General features: G+C 36.8%; 1 protein-coding gene across 1 annotated transcript in view; it reads right to left on the reverse strand.

Moving 5' to 3' along the window:
• Positions 1 to 17,255, reverse strand: part of LOC102866503 — a 44,324-nt gene extending 27,069 nt beyond the window's left edge. Inside the window, exons 1-2 of the mRNA XM_006893568.1 lie at positions 17,028 to 17,255; positions 13,578 to 13,647 (exon numbers count right to left, since the gene is read on the reverse strand). Of these exons, the coding sequence (XP_006893630.1) occupies positions 13,578 to 13,647; positions 17,028 to 17,255 (298 nt within the window). The remainder of the gene's footprint in view (positions 1 to 13,577; positions 13,648 to 17,027) is intronic.
• Positions 17,256 to 18,900: the final 1,645 nt, after the last annotated feature.

An 18,900-nucleotide genomic window follows, 5' to 3' on the forward strand; every position in this document is an offset into this window, starting at 1 on the left:
TCCAGCACCACAGCTCAAAGGCATCAATTCTCCTTCTATCCTTCTTAGTCACTGTCCAACTCTCTGATGCATAACAAGTGATTGCAAAGACCATGACCTGTATCAGATGCACCAGAGAGACACCATTACTCTCCAGTACTTTGGAGAGGTCTCTAACAGCAGACTTTCCCATGGCAATACGTCTTTTAATTTCCTGGCTACTGGTGCTGAAAGTGTTGACTGTGGAACCAAATTATATTAATGACATTGTTTTATAATGTCCACATTCTGCTGGATCACCTTTCTTGAGAATAAAAAATATAGATCTCTTCCAGTCAGTTTGCCAAATAAACTGTCATCCAAATTTTCTTTTGCAGATTAGTCAGCATGTTTAGGGCTGCATATGCTAGTTGAAACATGTCAATTGGTATCTGATAGATACAGCCGTGAAAAGAACTAGTATCTATTAGATGGTCTGATTATTCAGTGCAGAGAATAGGCTAATCTACCCCCTGCCCCTCCCCACTTGGGGTCTTTTCTCATCCCTACATCATTATTTGTGGAGAAAAGGAGCACCTGCTATTCTTTCAAAATGCCTTTGCTTCATGATCATATATTGGGACATTGATCACTCACCCTTTATGTAAAATATACCATTGTTGAGTCTTGTCTTGCACCATCCTTAAAATTGTTGTTGTTAAACCTCATTTTGCATCCCCTGCATTAATTCATTACATTGAAGATCTTTCTATTTTTTTTATGACACTCTACTTAGCCAAACATGATGTTCTTCTCCAGCAAATAGTCTCTCCCTTCTGATAAGTTATCAAAGTAGGTATGACTAAGTCTTGCTATCTTGCCTTGCAAGGAACATTCTAATCTATCATGTTGAGGATCTTCCTCTATTTTGCTAACTCTCAACTTCAGCAATAAAATTATCACAAGGAGTTGGTTCATTCTGATAACTTTGGTCATCCAAGTAGATGTGACCAAAGATTGTTATCTTGCCTTGTTAAGAGCATTCTGGTTGTACTTTCGATGGTTAAGTGTATATTTGCTAACCAAAGTGTCAGTTATTTGAATCCACTCAATGCTTTGCAAGGGAAAAAAAGTGACAGGGTGCTTCTATAACAATTTAAAACCTTAGAAACCCTATGGAACATTTTATACTCTGTCCTAAAGGGTAACTATGAATTGAAAAAGAATTGACAGTAATGAATTTTTTTGTAAACTACGGAAAGTAGCAAATTGCTTTTTTTGGATGCTCTCAATACTGAAAAGATTTGCAGAGACTCAGCGTGCTCCTATTTTTAAACTTTTCAGGAACTTGTGCTTGTGTTTCACATATCTCCGAAGGCTTATGGTACCATGATATTCAGTGCTCTTTCATTTGATGTCTTTCCTTCTGTGCACTGCAGCAGATGCTTTCTGTACTCAGTATATGAAAATTAAAAGATTAGAGAAGATGATGATTTACTCTAATGCATTGTTTATATTTACAAATTGTTTGGTTTTTCTATCTAACAACATCTATGTTGATTTTAATATATTCTATGTGCTTATTTACTGAATTGCTTCTGTAATAATATCCAAGATACCTCAAGAATGAAAATATTGGAGCCAGGAAATATTTGGTGGGGAAAAATAATTGGAGTGTTTACTACAAGTATAAATGTACTAGGAATGGGTGGGGTGAGGGGGAAGAAAAGGAAGAAAAAAATTACTAGCAATGATGTGCATTCTGTAATCTATTTTCATTGGTGTTTAGACTTTGGATATTTAAGTTAGGGTTTTTAGAGATACTAGGGAAAGAGATATATTCCACCGTATAGAACCTAAGGCTATATTTTTGAATTTACAATATAGCAAGCACTGTGTGAGCAGCACAAATAAAATCTGTTCACAAAAGTATATTTTTACAATTGTATATAAAACTCAAATATCTCTCCTTCCCATAATTCCCCACCCCCCGCTTTATTCTCTTGTACTATCTATACAGACTATTTATTATAACATGATATATATTGTGATCGTTATCTACAGAAGGGTTTTTGTGTGTGTTTTTTCATCTCTATAAAAGCTCTTAGTAGCATAGTGCATAAGTGCTTGTGCATAGTGCATAAGCAGCATAGTGCTGTTGCTCTGCTAATCAAAAGGTTGTATTTCTCTGGTAGTTCAAAATCATTTCAAGAAAAAAAATGAGCACTCTTCTAATTAGATTTATAGCTTCTAAAACCTGAAAGAGGGTCACTATGAGTTATAATGGAAGGCTTCTTTGTGTATGTTCTTAGTCTTTCTGGGCAATCTTTTCATGCCTTTGAGTGTTGGTGTTAGAAAAGAGTGCTGAATATCTCATAAGCTGCCAAGAGAATAAATATATCTGGAGAAATTGAAACTAGGGTACTCCTTGGAGGCAAGGATGGTGAAACTATCTCACAAACTTTTAACATGTTCTAAGGAGGAACATATTCTTGGCTGAAAACATCATGCTTGGAAAGATGAAAGGGTCAGTGTAAGACAGGAAGACCCTCCAGAAAACCGAGTGACACAGTGATTACAACAAGTGTTTCAGTGACGGAGAGGATGGCGAAAGATAGGACAAGGTTCAGAGCCTTTGTTCGTAGTGTCTCTATGGGTTGTAGTCAACTTGATGGCACATAACAACAACTAACTTTTCATTCATTTTATTAGCTGACTCACATCTTGAAATTCCACAGTCAACAACAGTCAGGGGTGGAATATAAAATAATAGTAGAACGAGAAGCTTAGTGAGGAAAATGTGTTTACTGGCTCCTTCATGTCTCTCATCACCATCAGAATATCAAGAGCTAAGGAGACATGATTGGGTGTGATCCTCAAGAAAAACATATAAATACCAGCCAACACTCATTGTGTGTTCCTTACCAACCAGTAGCTTTTTGGATTCATTTTATGTAGCACAGGGAATTTTGGTGATGTAGTGGCTAAATCCTCAGCTGTTAACCAAATGGTTTGCAGTTCAAAACCAATTCAAAAAGGTCTCCTGTTCTCTCACTCTGTGAGAAAAAGATGTGGTAAACTGCTTTTGTAAAGATTCACAACTTTGACAAACCCATAGAGACGTTCTACATGTCCTCACAGCAACCCTACAAAGGAGAGTCCTCAGCACTGGGTGTCTCTCATCCTCTCTTCAGGTTCATAGGGTTTCCAGAGGCAAGCTATTACGGAAGTGGATGCTACTCCTCCTTCCAAACATGTCCTATAGCTCAACATAAATTGGAATATATTTATGGCAATGAATATGGGTTGCATCCAGTAAATATTTGAACCCTTACAAAAAATTGACCTGTGACGCCTTATGATTCTTTCTAGAGGAAACATGAGTTGTTGACACTCCTGATCCAAACCTGTCTCAAGGGGAGGAGATACTATTTGTAGAACAGATACTATTTGTAATCCCATTATTTATTAGTAAAGAGAACCACCCCTTTCCTAGTCCATCTTCACTTGCATTTACTTTTAGTATTAGGTAGCAAAGTCTTGTTGTAGGAAAAGGGTCTGAGGATTCTAAATTTTTGTGAAGACTATTTCAGAGGCATTCTTATTATGGAGATTTAAATATCTGAAATTTGGTTCATGCTCATTAAAATTTGGGAGCAGGCGTCGCATCAACTTCTTAAATAACATGCCTTGGAAACTCTATGAACTTTGATAAGTGTTAATAGTTGTAGAGGGGCTTCAGGCCTTTTGTTCATAGGGTCGCTATGAGTGGTGTTCAACTAAAGGGCAACAATAACAACATAAGTTAAAATAATTTTTGGATTGACGTCAGTGATTTATTTCTATTTGAATTCACATTTATGAAAGCAGTTCTCAAGAAACAAGTGAAGTACAGTATTGGCAAATACACAGAAAATGACCTCTCTAAACTTATAAAATGCTGGTGCAACCACTGTGGAAGGAAGTATGGCATTTTCTCAAGAAGTTGCAAATAGAAATAGCATTCGACCCAGCAATTCCACTACTGGGAATATACCCCAAAGAGACCATAACTGACATTCAAGCAGATATATGCACACCCATTTTTAATGCAGCTTTGTTCACAATAGCAAGGAGTTGGAAGTAATCTAAGTGCGCATGAACAAACAAATGGATAGAGAAGCTGTTGTATAGTCACACAATGGAATATAATGCTGCATTGAAAAAACAAGGAACTCATGCAATATTATTCAAAATGGGTGACTCTGGAGGACATTTTGCTGAATGAAGTATCTCAGTCACAAAAGAACAAATACTGCATGGTACCACTGTTGTAAAGCAGGACTAACCTCGGAGTTGAGAAGAGACTGAGAAGGATGGATTCCTTAGTGTATACTGCATTGAAACAGATGAGGGAGAAAACTATTTAAGAGGGAAAATTATTAGTTATTTTTGTCATGACAGGAATCCAGAGCAAAGGCTGTATAGTGGAGTGGACCTGGGGGAAGGGATTGTAAAACAATGAAGGAATTTTTCTTTTCCTTTTCCAAGAGTGGAGTGTACTAGGGGGGATGGTTGGGAGGGAAGAAAAGTGCAACAATGAATGAATGGAAATCCAAAGTATCTGTAAATTTTCATTGAAATTAATAATAAATTTAAAAAATGTTTAAAATGCAAAAATGTTACCTTGGCACTTAATCAATAGGTTAGGTTAAAAACTGTGTTTCTAATGAAAGTTTGGATCTTAGCTGAAAGCAGGGAATACCAAAAGAATGTCTATCTGTGTTTCATTGATCATGCTAAGGCATTTGACTGTGTAGATCATAACAAACTGTGGCTGGCTCTGAGAAGAATGGGAATCCCAGAACACTTGATCCTGCTAATGCGAAACCTGTACTTGGAACAAGAGGCAGTCGTCAGAACAGAGCAAGCAAACACTGCATGGTTTAAAATTGGGCAGGGTGTACACCAGAGATTTGTCCTATCTCAATACCTTTTCAACCTGTATGCAGAATAGATTATCCAGGAGGCTGGGCTCTATGAGGAAAAGTGTGGTGTCAGGATTGGTGGAAGATCTATCAGCAATATGCGTTATGCAGATGACACAACCATGCTTGCTGAAACTGAGGAGGACCTGAAATGCTTGCTTCAGAGGGTCAAGGACTGCAGCTTTCAGTATGAATTGAGACTCAATGTCAAGAAGACAAAGATTCTCACTACTGGACCAATTGGCAGCATCAGGATGGATGGTGAAGAGATTGAGATTGTTAACAACTTTAGTCAGCTTGGCTCCATGGTCAACACTCTTGGCACCAGTAGGCAGGAAATTAATAGATATATTGCGATGGGACAGTCTGCTGTTAGGGACCACTCCAGGCTACTGAAGAGCAATGGTGTCACTCTGGAGACTAAGGTGCATCTGATACAGGCTATGGTCTTTGCAATCATTTGTTATGCATCAGTAAGTTGGACAATGACTAGGAAGGATAGAAAGAGAATTGATGCCTTTGAGCTGTGGTGCTGAAGAAGAGTATTGACTGTACCATGGACTGCCAAGGAAACAAACAGATTCATCCTGGAGAGGGTTAAACCGGCCTTGCCCTTGGAGGCAAGGATTCTGGGGCTTCGTCTGACATATTTTGGATATGTTGTAAGGAGGGACAGGTCCTTGGAGGGGAGATCATGCTTGAGAGGATGGAAGGATGACGCAAGAGGAGAAGACCCTCTATGAGGTAGATTGATTCAGTGACTGGGGTAATTGGGATGGGTGTGTCAGAGGCAGTGTGATTCGCACAGGATAGAGCAGGATTTAGAGCATAGGGTCGCTATGAGTCGAAAGAGACTTGACGACACATAATAACAACAACAATGAAAGTTTGTAGGAAGATTGAGTTTTCATTCATTCATTGAGGCACATTTTTCTCCCTCTCTTTCCCTTCTGCCTCCCACCTTATAATACATATATTGTTCCAGATTGTTAATGGTCATACGTATAATCAGACTTCCCCCCCCCACACACAGTCCTTTCGCTCATCTGTTCTGTCACAATATTGATTATCTTACGTTCTTTTCCTGTCGTCCCGTCTGCATTCACCCTATGTTAATTGATTTTATAAGAGCAGTCTTATGCAGTATTTGTCCTTTTGTGACTCAGACATTTCACTCAGCATAGTGTCATCTAGATTCATCCATGTTGTGTATAGTGCTTTATTAAGTCCATTGCTTTTCAATACTGTGTACTATTCCACTGTGTGAATGTACCACTTTCTTTTTATTCTTTTATTTTTTGATGGGCATTTGGGCTACTTCCATCTCTTTACTATTGTGAATAATGCACCGTAAAAATAGATGTGTACACATCTGTTCACATCAGGGCTCTTTTTTTTAGGGTATACTCTCAGTAGTGAGATACCTGCATCAAATGGTATTTCTATTTCCAGCTTTTTGAGAAAATGCCATAGCCTTATTTTGATCACCTTACACGCAAAATTTGAAAGAATTGATATGTTTGAACAATATTGATTATATTGGAAACTGTTAAATGAAAAAAAATACAATAAATATATTTCTTCAAAGAGAAGATGATCAGACTTTGAACTGCATATTATTAGGAAAGTCTAATAACCAGAAATGGACATCATGGTTGGTTAAAGAGTTAACAACAATTAAAGTTAATAAAATAAAAATTTTAAATTAAAGAAAGAGTCAACAACAACAACAGCAACAACAAATAAGCCCAAGAAACCCCAAGTGAGATGACTAGACACAAAAGCTGCAGTAAACCCCAATATATCAATCCAACATGAAGATGGCACAGACTAGATAATGTTAATTTAGTTATACATAAGGTCACCATTATTTGGAAACTGCTTGATGACAATTAACAACAACAGTAACTTTATACAAGGAACCATGATTTTAAATGGTTTTGTAAGTGAAACCTTTTTCATCTTTATTACCTAGTAGATGGAGCTAAAAGATTTCATTATCAAAATAATTATCTAATTATCAGAATAAGTTGAAACATTGGCTAATTTTTTTATTCAAAATTGTGGAAATTGAAAATAATCTTTCTTTTTAAAAAATGATGTTGTAAATTATTACCTAACTTGAGAGGGACTAGAGAGCATTACACTAAGTGAACTAACTCAGTCCCACAAGGAAAAATGTTGTATAAAACCATTATTGTAGAATGAGTATAAGAATCCAAAGGGGGGGGGCGTGGAAGCAAAGGGATGCATTAGAATTATATAAATAAACTAGTATAAAAAAAAGCTATCTGATTTTGTTTTTGTTTTTTTTTTTTAGTGGTTGAGGTCACTTAGTAGTGATTCACCTCTCTGAATTAATTTTCTTATGTATCAGAGTTGAGCAATGGATAAGGAAGACTTATGAAGAATCAATACCTTTGAATTGTGGTATTGGGAAAAAATACTAAATGTACCATAGACTGCCAAAAGAACAACCAAATCATCAAAGAAGTGCAATGAGAAAAATTTTTTGTCTTACTTTTGGGCATATTTTGAGCAGTAACTGATTCTTAGAGAGACATCATGCTGGTAAAGGTGGAGAGTCAGAGATAGAGAGGAAGATCCTCAACGAAATGAGGTCACCTTTTTGACCCAATAACTATTACAATGGACTTGAACATGACAGAGATCATCTAGGTCTGTACAGGATAGGACAATGTTCAGATCTGCTGCTCACAGAGTGGCTATGAGTAATAGTCATCTCAACAGTACCTAACAACAACAAAAAAGATGACTAAAGCAAAATTTAATACTGGAAGAAATACTGTTACTCTAACAGACACTTAAAATATGAAAGTGATTTTAGAATTGGATAATAAGTGGAGAATGGAAGAGTTTGAAAGTATTTAATAGTGATAGCTTGGATTGCCTTGAAGAGATTGTTGATATAACAGTTGGGATAACACTCTCATTATGGTTCTCAAAGGCAATTCTGGGAGACCTTAGCAGGAAGTAACAACTATAGAGAAACTCTGTCATCTAAGAGAATACATCCAGTTTTAGCAATAGAATGTTGTTGGGAATGTGAATGTTAAAAGTGATTCTGGGAGAAATTAGTTTCTTTGCAGAAAAAAAAAGAACAAGTAATTTGTGAAAAGAAGACCAAAACTACAAGAAATTTTAAGTGAAGTCCTTCATATGGAGATGTTAAAGGATAGTGCATGGACCATAGTAACCAGAAACAACAGAAAAAGAAACACGGCAAAATGGGAAATGTAAAACCTGGCCTGACAATAATCACACTTAATGTAAATGGACTAAATGCACCAATTAAGAGAAAAAAAGAGAAGCAGAATGGATTAAAAAAATTCCATCAATATGTTGCCTACAAGAGGCACATCTAAAAAAAGAAAAACACAGACTCAAAATCAAAGGCTAGGAAAAAAAAACCTACCAAGCAAATGGCAACCTCAAAAATACAGGAGTGGCAATATTAATCACTGATAAAATAGGTTTCAGAACGACAATCACAATCAAAGATAAGGAATGGCATTATATACTGATTAAAGACAAAATAGATCAAGAAGACATATCCTTGGTCAATGTTTAGGACCCAAATGATAGACCTGTAAAATACATAAAACAATGGTTAATAGAAGTGAAGAAAAAAATAGACAACACTACAATAGTGGTAGGAGATTTCAACACACCACTATCACCAAAGGATAGGTCAACCCAAAAGAAAATAAAATGCTGAAGACCTGAACTACACAATCAGCCAACTCGACGTAGTGGATGTATTCAGGAAACTGCATCCGAATAAAACTCAATTCACTTTCTTCTCATGATGTGTTCACATGAATTGATCACATACTAGGACACAAAGCAAGCCTCCCAAGTTAAAAAAAAAAACATTGAAATAATAAAACGTATCTTCTCAGATCACAATGCCTTAAAACGAGAAATTAACCACTGGAGCATAGAGCTTACAAAATCATCTATGTGAAAGCTAAATAACTCTCTTCTACAACATAATTGGGTTATAAAAGAAATAAAGGTCCTGAAACAAAAGAAAATTAAAATACAACATACCAAACAAAACCTCTGGGATATAGCTAAGGCAGTCTTCAGGGAACAGATCATAGCAGTAGGCACACACATAATAAAGGAAGAAAGAAGAAAAATCAATGATCTAACTCAACACCTTCATCATCTAGAAAAAGAACAATAATCTAATCCTACAGGTTCTAGAAGAAAATAAATTATCAGGTGAGAGGTGAAATCAATGAGAAAGAAATTGAAATAATCAATAAGACTAGGAGCTGGTTTTTCAAAAGAGTCAATAAAATTGACAAACTACTGGAAAACTTAACAAAGGGGGGGGGAAGGGAAGACACAGATAACTCGATTAAGAAATGATAGAGGTGACATCACAACAGAACCAGAGGAAATTAAATTGATAGTATCAGAATACTATGAAAAGCTATACTTTGATAAATTTGAAAATCTAGAGAAAATAGACAAATTCCTTGAAACTCATGCCCTACCCAGATTGACAAGGACAAATATAGAACACTTGAATAGACCCATTACAAAAGAAGAAATTGAAAAAGTCATAGAAATACTTCCCCATCAGAAAAGTCCTTGACCAGATGGCTTCACAGCTGAATTCTACCAAATATCCAGAGAGGATCTATCACCAATTCTCCTTAAACTATTTCAAAAAATTTAAAAAGAAGGAACACTCCCAGAATCATTCTATGATGCAAGCGTAAACCTAATACCGAAACCAGGCAAAAACATTACCAAGAAAGAAAACCACAGACCAATATTTCTCATAAATGCAGATGCAAAAATCCTTACCACCTAGCCAATAGAATACAAGAGCACATCAAGAAAATAATTCACCATGACTAAGTGGGATTCCTAACAGATATGCAAGGATGGCTCAACATAAGAAAACCAATCAATGTAATTCACCATATTATCAAAATAAATAATAAGAATCATATGATCCTAGCAATTGATGCAGAAAGGACATTTGACAAAATCCAACACCTCTTCCTGATTAAGACACTCTGCAAAATTGGAATAGAAGGGAATTTCCTCAGCATAATGTATCTAAAACCAAGAGCCGACATCATTCTCAAAGGAGGACTAAAAATATTTTCCATGTGAACAGGGACCAGACAAGGATACCCACTGTTACCACGTCAATTTAATATTGCACTCGAAGTGCCTGCTAAGGCAATATGAAAAAAGAAGGAAATAAAAGACATCCAGATCAGCAATGAGATGGTTAAAACATCACTATATGCAGATGATATGATAGTGTACATAGAAAACCCCAAAGAATAAAAAAAAAATCCCACAAAAAAACAACAAACCTCCAAAACGTGTTAGAGCAATAAAAAACCAAAACACCTGTTAGAGCTAGTAGGCTAATTTTGTCGAGTGGCAGGATATAAGATCAATATCCAAAAATCTGAGGGATATCTCTACAGTGACAAAGAGAACTCAGAGAAAGAAACCAAGAGAAAGCAATACCATTTACAACAGCCAAACACAAATTGAGATACTTGGGAGTGAACTCAACTAGAGATACAAAAGACCTATACAAAGAAAACTACAGAATATTTTTGCAAGACACAATAAAAGACCTGAAGAAATGGAAAAATATGCTCTGTTCCTGGAGAGGAAAATTCAATATTGTGAAAACGACAATCTTACCAAAAGCAATATACATATTCGATACAATCCTAATACAGATACCAAATTCAGTTTTCAAGGAGATCAAAAGGGAAATAGTCAAGTTTATTTGGAGAGACAAGAGACCCCAAATAAGCAAAGCACTTCCGAGAAACAAAGATGAAGTGGGAGATATAGCATTCCCTGACCTCAAAACCTACTACACAGTAGTAGTAACCCAAACGGCATGGTACTGGCACAATGGCGGGCACATAGTTCAGTGAAGCAGAATTGAGAACTCAGAAGTACACCCAGCTATCTATGGTTGACTGATGTTTGACAAGGAAATTAAACCTGTCAAATGAGGAAATGACAACCTCTTCAACAAATGGTGCTGGCAAAACTGGACTGCTACCTGCAGAAAGCTGAAACAGGATCCACATCTCACTCCATACACAAAAATCAACTCAAGGTGGATCAGAGACCTGGGAATAAAGTCCAAAACTGTAAAGTTCATCAGAAACAAACTGGGATCAAGCTTAGCCAGAAATGCTTACTCTGGAGAGAATAAAATTGATGAATAGAACCTTCTAAATTTCAAATACCTGTGTGCATCAAAAAATTTTTCCAACAGAGTAAAAAAAAAACCCTACTGACTGGGGAAAAAGAAAACATTTGGCAGTATAATTTCAGACAAGGGTCTCATATCAAAAGTTTACAAAATACTACAAAGAATCTTCACAGGGGAAGATTTTCAAATGGCAAACAGACACATGAAGAAATGCTCCAAATCACTGGCAATAAGAGAGATGCAAATCAAAACCACAATGAGATACCATCTCACTGTGGCAAAATTTAACAGGACAGCAAACAATAAATGTTGGAGAGGATGTGGGTGGGATTGTACAATGGTATAACCACTTTGAAAGGCACTTTGGCGCTTCCTCAAAAAGCTGCACATATGACCCGGCTATTCCACTGCTTGCAATATCCCCTAAGAAAATGAGAACTGAAGGTTAAAGAGAAACTTGTACACCAATGTTCATAGCAGTATTATTCACCATCACAAGAACAAGGAAACATCCCAGGTGTCCAAACACAGATTCATACATACATACATTCATGCAATGGAATAAAATGCAGCACGCAGGAGCAATGTTGTAAATTATTACTTAACTTGGGAGATACTGGAAAGCATTATGCTGAATGAACTTGCTCAATCCCACAAGGACAAAATCTGTATAAAAAAATTACTGTAGAATGAGTATAAAGTTCCAAGGCAGGGGGGAGGGTAGGAATAGGGGTGAAGATTTAGGGGTAGAGTGTTAATCACAGGGTTGCATAATTCGATGAGTGGATGGAGTGAAGGAAATAGGAAGGATCTTTTGTGAAAAACAACATATCCAAACTTTGTAAATAAATATGTCTAAATAAATCAGAGAAATAGATAAAAAAAAAGAAACACGATAATACCATGGACTGCTAGGAAAACAAACAGATTCTTCCTGGAAAGGGTTAAACCAGGTGGCTCCTTGGAGGCAAGGATTCTGAGGCTCCGTCTAACATACTTTGGACATGTTGTGAGGAGAGACTGGTCCTTGGAGAAGGACATCATGCTTGGAAGGGTGGAGGGACAGCGCAGGAGGGGAAGGCCCTCTATGAGATGGATTGATTCAGTGACCGGGATAATCGCGATGGGAGTGTCAGAGACAATGCGATTGGCACAGGACAGAGCAGAGTTTAGGGCTGTTGTACATAGGGTCGCTATGAGTCCCAAGCGACTCGATGGCACATAACAACAACAACATTAGTTTTGAAATCAAGATAAGAACTATCTACTTGTTATTGCTAATGTAACCTTTTGAAAAGTTGTAGTCCCAGCATTCTCTGGCAAAGTCAAGATTGTTTAAAATGACTACTAAAATACAACAATATTCTTTATTTTGACATTAAAAAGTGCTTCTGATGAGTGATCAGATATTGAATCAGATACAATGGTGATCGGATATTGAACGACATATAATGCTTTTCATTGTCAAAGAGATGTAATATTTAAATATTTGTTGGAAAGTAGTGGTGTATTTTAAGTGGCGAATTTGGATGTCTGGCTGATGAGATTTCTATGCAAAATATCTTAAATGAACTGTATGATTTCTCCTTGCTTTTTGTTAGAAAACATGCATACAAAGAGATGGAATTAAAAAGAAAATGTGCAACATGAGAACACAACTTAAAGATTTGGATGTTTTATTGTAAAAACTGAGAACAAATGACCTAGAATGTTCATGAAGGATATGACTGCACAATTTAATTAACGAGATGACGTTCATGACTGATGAGTCTAACAATTACGACAGCAGAAAATCTACCAGTTTAGACTGAAGGAAACACAGAAGGCAGAAAGGAAAGAAAGCTATCTTTTTGCCTCTTCGGATTCTACAACTAGGAAACAGGCCAAAAGAGCTATATCTGTTGTCTTCTATGAAATTAGAAAAAAAAAGGACCATCCCTGAAACAGCTCCAAGAGCTGCAGAACCAAGGGTAAGGCAGTGGTCTTTTGAGTCTTAAAGGGTGATGCTCCTAGGTTTCAAGTGTTGTGTTTGTTAAATACCATCGAGTCATAGGCAACTCATAGTGACCCTATGAATAAAAGACTTGAACACTTGTATAACTTTCTTTGTTTCTCCAAGTTCATAGGGTTTCCAGAGAGGCAAGCTATTTCGGAAGTGGATGTCACTCCTGCTTCCAAACTTGTTTCAATCTGGGAGCTCCACCAAATACTGTCTGCTTTGGGTGACCAATATCACATTTGACACATCAGGGTCACAGTGTTCAGCATCACAGCAACCATGAGTTACTTCTGTACAGCAAATTGACAGACCAGTGCTATACCACCTAGAAGAATGTTTGACCAAAAACAATTAAAAGCAGCCAGATGGCTGCAGGCCCTTGGGCTCTACAACATTTAAAAATCCAGCATACCCACATGCTGGCAGACTGTTAGCCAGAGATCCCCCAGTTCATCTGGCAAGTCCCATCTCCTAACACCTACCTGAGACAAAAAGAAAGACATAAGAGTGCTGAGCGTTCCATACTTGTCCCTCCTCAAGATTTTCACCAACTCAGGTATGAAGTCTTTCTGTAGGAAATTCGAGGAATTGAGTTGTCCAAAGTTAAATGTGCCTAGCTGCCATGTGTAAGGGTCAGAAAAAGGATTTTACCATATGCAAACTAGTCTGGTTAATGACTTTGAGCAACCTGTGAAAGCAGAATTTCTATCTCAGTGGGCCTGGAAGACAAAGCTTAAGGAACATTCAATCAGAATTCAAAAGGCCTGGCCAACATCTAGATTCCAGAGGGCAGGCCATTGCACAGATGGACTCAGAAAACAAGTAACTATTTTCAAACCTTGAAGCCTATTTTAAATTTTTCTACTGAATTTTTTTGGACTTGCTCGGTTAAAGAGCCTTTGTGGCGTAGTATGTTACATGTTGGGCTGCTAACCAAAGGTTGGCGGTTTGAATCTACTACTCATTTTGTGGGAGAATTTTTTGTTGGAATAAAGAATTGTCATTAATATTTATTCAGGCAAAGTTGTTTGGTAGATTGATATAATGATTCAGAATAAAATGAAATAATGAAGAGTAGACCTATCTAAGAAGGCTATTAGTTGATAAATAGCTTGGTTACCAGAATTATTTACGTTCTTTTTTGTTCTATTCCTAACTTAAGATAATTTAGTTACGTTAAAAAGCTTGCTGCTTTAGTAGTAAGTAGTAGTAAGGAGAAGTACTACCAATATATACCATTAAATGCAGACTGTTCAAATGCACCCACGGCTCCACAGGAGAAAGATGGGAAATCACGTTTTGGGTGAGTAACAGCCTCTGAAAACCCCCCTGAAGCTTCCAACTCAACGTTACATAACAGCAACTTGTAATAATGTCACATTGTTTCTAATAACATTGATTATGACCAAGTTAAAACTGTTGGAGTTAAATGTAATTCATTTAAAATCCATTCTAGTTAAGCTTCTTAGTTTTATTATACTCTGATTTCCACCAGTGGAGTTAGGTCACTGTATTTGAAGTTAGGCTACGTACTTGCATAAGGAAAGCTGGCAGAGTTACCCATGCCCTACTTACAGTTACCAAATTTAAAAATCTTCCAGGTGAGGCAGCTCTGGTTAAATGAGCCCCTGTCAAATTTTAGATTCTGGTTGTTTCTATCGAATTTGACTGAGCTTGTGGCCAGTGATGCCCCAGGCTTTCTTACAGCTGAAGACAATTCAATATTGGAAGAAAATAATCAGAAATGATGATGAATTAAAAGTAAAAATGAATAAAGTTGAAAGAATAGAGTATACACACACACACACACACACAAAATAGACACATACCTATATTATAATGGAATACTGAAAAATTAAATAAGGACATAATAAATTATTTGTATGCTTCTTGTTTTCCAAGGCAAATTTTAAAGAATCACTCTTCTGACTGAGATTTATTAACATTTATGATGTTGAGAATGAAGAGGAAAATATTTTTACAATTCCAAAAGCGCAAAGTGACAAGATAGACAGTATCATAAATTTAGTAAAGCTAGATTTCTTACCTCAGATTTTCATTCCTGGCTCTCTGGTGCTATTCTTAAATAATTTAAATCTTTAATAATTCCATATGTTCATATTAGATTGGAACTCTATAATAATTCCTCAATATGTGATCAATATTATTATATGGCTCACATTAAAAATTAGAAATTATATCCATTTTATATTTAATTTTAAAATTCTGAAAGTGTCCTTACAGACGAGTAAATTGAGGCTAATAAAGATAAAATAACTTACTCAGTGTCATTTTTTTAAATATATAGCTGAGCCCAGATTAGAAAAGGCTTTGCTTTCTTTAAGATTTTTTTTTCTTCTAAATAATGATAGACTATGACATGCCAAGCACTGGTTGAAACCTGAGGAAACAGCAGCAAACAAGGCTAAGATTCCATGTGCAAAAAGTGTTTTAAATCTTCAAAACCCCCAAAATATTGCCATCGAATCATAACAGAATTGTAGCTGATCCTCCAGTGGATTTTCAGAGGCTGTAAATTACACAGGATAACATTGCTTAACTTTCTCCCACTGACCAACTGGTGGATTCAAACTACCTGTATTTGAATTGGCAATGCAATTATTTCCTATCCACTAGCCCAACAAGAATCAATATTTATTTTGCATTAAGTGTGATGTGAATTAAACAAGTTGGAAATCCCTGATGCAAAAGCTTTCTCTAAATAAGAGAAAGTGAAGGACTACTGTTGTTTGTTGTTGAGTCAACTGATTCATAGGACCCTCTCACCAACAGAAAGAAACCTTGCCCTATTCTGAGACATCTTCATAATCTCTGTCATAAGCAAACACATTTTTTGTAGTCATTGTATCAGTCCATTTCCTTGAGAGTCTTCTCTTTTGCCGCCCTGGGGGTTAGACTATGGAATAATATAGCACTCTCTAAATAAAACTGGGTTCTATGAGGAGAAATGTGGCATCAGGATTGGAGGTAGACTCATCAACAATATGCATTATGCAGATGACACAATCCTGCTTGCTGAAACAGAGGAGGACTTGAAACACTTGTTGCAGAAAGTAAACACTACAGCCTTCAATATGAATTGAAGCTCAATATTAAGAAAACAAAGACTCTCACCATTTGGGGCAATTGGCAGCTTCATGATAGATGGTTAAGAGATTGAGATTGTTAGCAGTTTTAGTTTGCTTGGCTCCACAGTCAACACTCTTGCTACCAGCAGCCAGAAAATTAAAAGACACACTGCTTTCGGAAAGTCCACTGTCAGACCTCTCCGAAGTACTGAAGAATAACGATGTCAGTCTGGAGACTAAGGTGCATCTGATTCAGGCCATAGTCTTTGCAATTACTTGCTATGCATCAGAAATCTGGACAATGTCTAGGGATGATAGAAGGCAAATTGATGTCGTTGAGCTGTGGTGCTGGAGAAGATTATTGAATATACCATTGACTGCTAGGAAAATAAACGGGTTCATCTTAGAGAGCGTGAGTTCAGGCTGCTCCTTGGAGACAAGGATGCTGAAGCTTCATCTGACATACTTTGTACATTTTGAAAGGAGGGACCAATCCTTGGAGAGGGACATCATGCTTGGGATAGTGGAGGGACAGTGCAGGAGAGGAAGACCTTCAATGATATCAATTGATTCAGTGACTGGTGTATTGGAGGAAAGAGTGTCAGAGACAATAAGATTGGCACAGCACAGAGCAGGGTTTAGGGTTGTTGTATATAGGATCACTATGAGTCGCAGGTGACTCGATGGCAATTAACAACAACAAAAACAACAACAACACAAAAAAAATAGTTTCCATTTGTGATATTGTATAATAAATTAGCGTGGTGATATACTTGAGAATAAAAGCTTAGTAGTGGGGTCCTCTCTGGAAAGGGGACAGCGGAGCTGAGACCTGGCACCTGAAGCTGCTGCTTTAAAATAGCCAGGGATACTCCCTGAGGTCGGCTAACAAAGGAACTTGGTGGGCTGAGTAGAGCCTGCTTTGCAAAAGGAGCAGAAGGAAACCAGAAATCAAAAGAATATTCTGAGAGAGGCTGGAGAAGTGTGCAAGGCTGGGCCATGACAACTCTGAAGGTTAGCTAAGGTAATGGGAAGGTACGCCTTCCGGCTCTACAATCCACTAATTCTACATATACTTGGCATATTTAGTCTAATAGATAAAATATACATTTCAAAAACGCTTATGCTTCATTCTGTGCATTTATTGATGACTTAGTGGTTAGTTGAGTTATCAACCCAATGAGATACACAGTTCTAATCCACCAACTGCTCTGCAGGAAAAAGACAGGTAGTCTCTTGCCATGTGATTTGCATCATCTGAAAACTCAGTGAAGGGTCGACTATGAATTAGTTTGATCGGGGTTTTTTTTGTTTGTTTTATTTGAGTTTTTTTTATGAGTTATGTTTGACTCAATGATACTTAACAACAGCAATAAAGAATAGTATGCACATATAAGGAAGGGTATTATTACCATGGACACATATACAGTCAATTGATCCTAAGGCAAATAAATGTAGCTATGTAAGAAAAGTGAAAAAAAAAGAATGTATTTAAAACAAATGTAAGTTGTCAATTTATTTTTTACATTGTGCAAATGAAAGTTGTTATAAATTGAACTGTTTTCTACCAAAAGATTCTGGCTTGTGACTGCAGCCTTATTTGGAATGGGATCTTTACAGAGAGAATTAGTTGAGGCCCTTCTGGTTTAGACTAGTCCTTAAATTCTGGTGAGTAGTGTGGTTATAAAATAGTCATGCCAAATACAAATGCAAGCAAAGTTAATATCATATGACTGTGATCTCAGAAACAGTAGCAATGCGACTAAAATCCAAGGAACTCCATGGATTTTTGGTAGCACCAAAAGAGAGAAGCAAAGAACAGATTCTCCCTGTGGAGCTCTTTAAAGAGCCAAGCTTCACAGTATCTTTATTGCAGACTCCTAGGGAGATTTAGTGCAGCTCAGGTGGCCTAGTGGTAAGAAGTTGTATTGCAATCACAAATGCACATGGTTCAAATCCACCAGCTGTTCGGTGAGATAAAGATGGGCAACCTCCTTCCGTGTGATTTACTATGGTCTCTGAATTCTCAGTTCTGACTCCATGGCACACAACAACAAGAAGAGGGGAGTTTTGGTGGCATAGCCCATAGAGAATTTCACAGCTAACTCAGAGGGTGTTTGAATCTACCCGGTGTTCTTTAGAAGAATGGTGGGCATGCAATTAGCAGGTTCCTGAAAATCTCTTGAATAGCCAACTTTTCAACATTATGTGGATAGTCTAATACAGAGTTTATTGTTTATTCATACATTTAACCTTTTATTTATTAGCTGAACTTTGAAAGGTGGGGAAGGATACTTTCCTCTATTTAATTTTTATTTTTTATACTGCCTGTAAATTAAGAGAATATAAACCTTTGTAAAATTTAACAAAATAGCTATTCTACTCAAAGCTCCAAAACTCTATGTGTATATTTTAACAGGTAATATATTTATTCTGTGTTCACAAATATTTCTCTTTATAAGTGCCACTGCTTTAGAAATTAGGTGAGTCAATTTGTATTTGTTTATTTGGTTGTGATAGTACATCAAGGAGACAATACATTTGTCTCTCCAGTCCTAAACTATCAGGAAAGATAAATGGTCTCCCTTCAGATGCCTTGTCAGCATTAAAGAGGTAAAATAGTGACTTTTAACTTCAATAGGTGAT

Source organism: Elephantulus edwardii, unplaced genomic scaffold (genome assembly GCF_000299155.1).
Source record: "Elephantulus edwardii isolate Elephantulus edwardi_28Jun2011 unplaced genomic scaffold, EleEdw1.0 scaffold00128, whole genome shotgun sequence".
Lineage (NCBI taxonomy): Eukaryota > Metazoa > Chordata > Mammalia > Macroscelidea > Macroscelididae > Elephantulus > Elephantulus edwardii.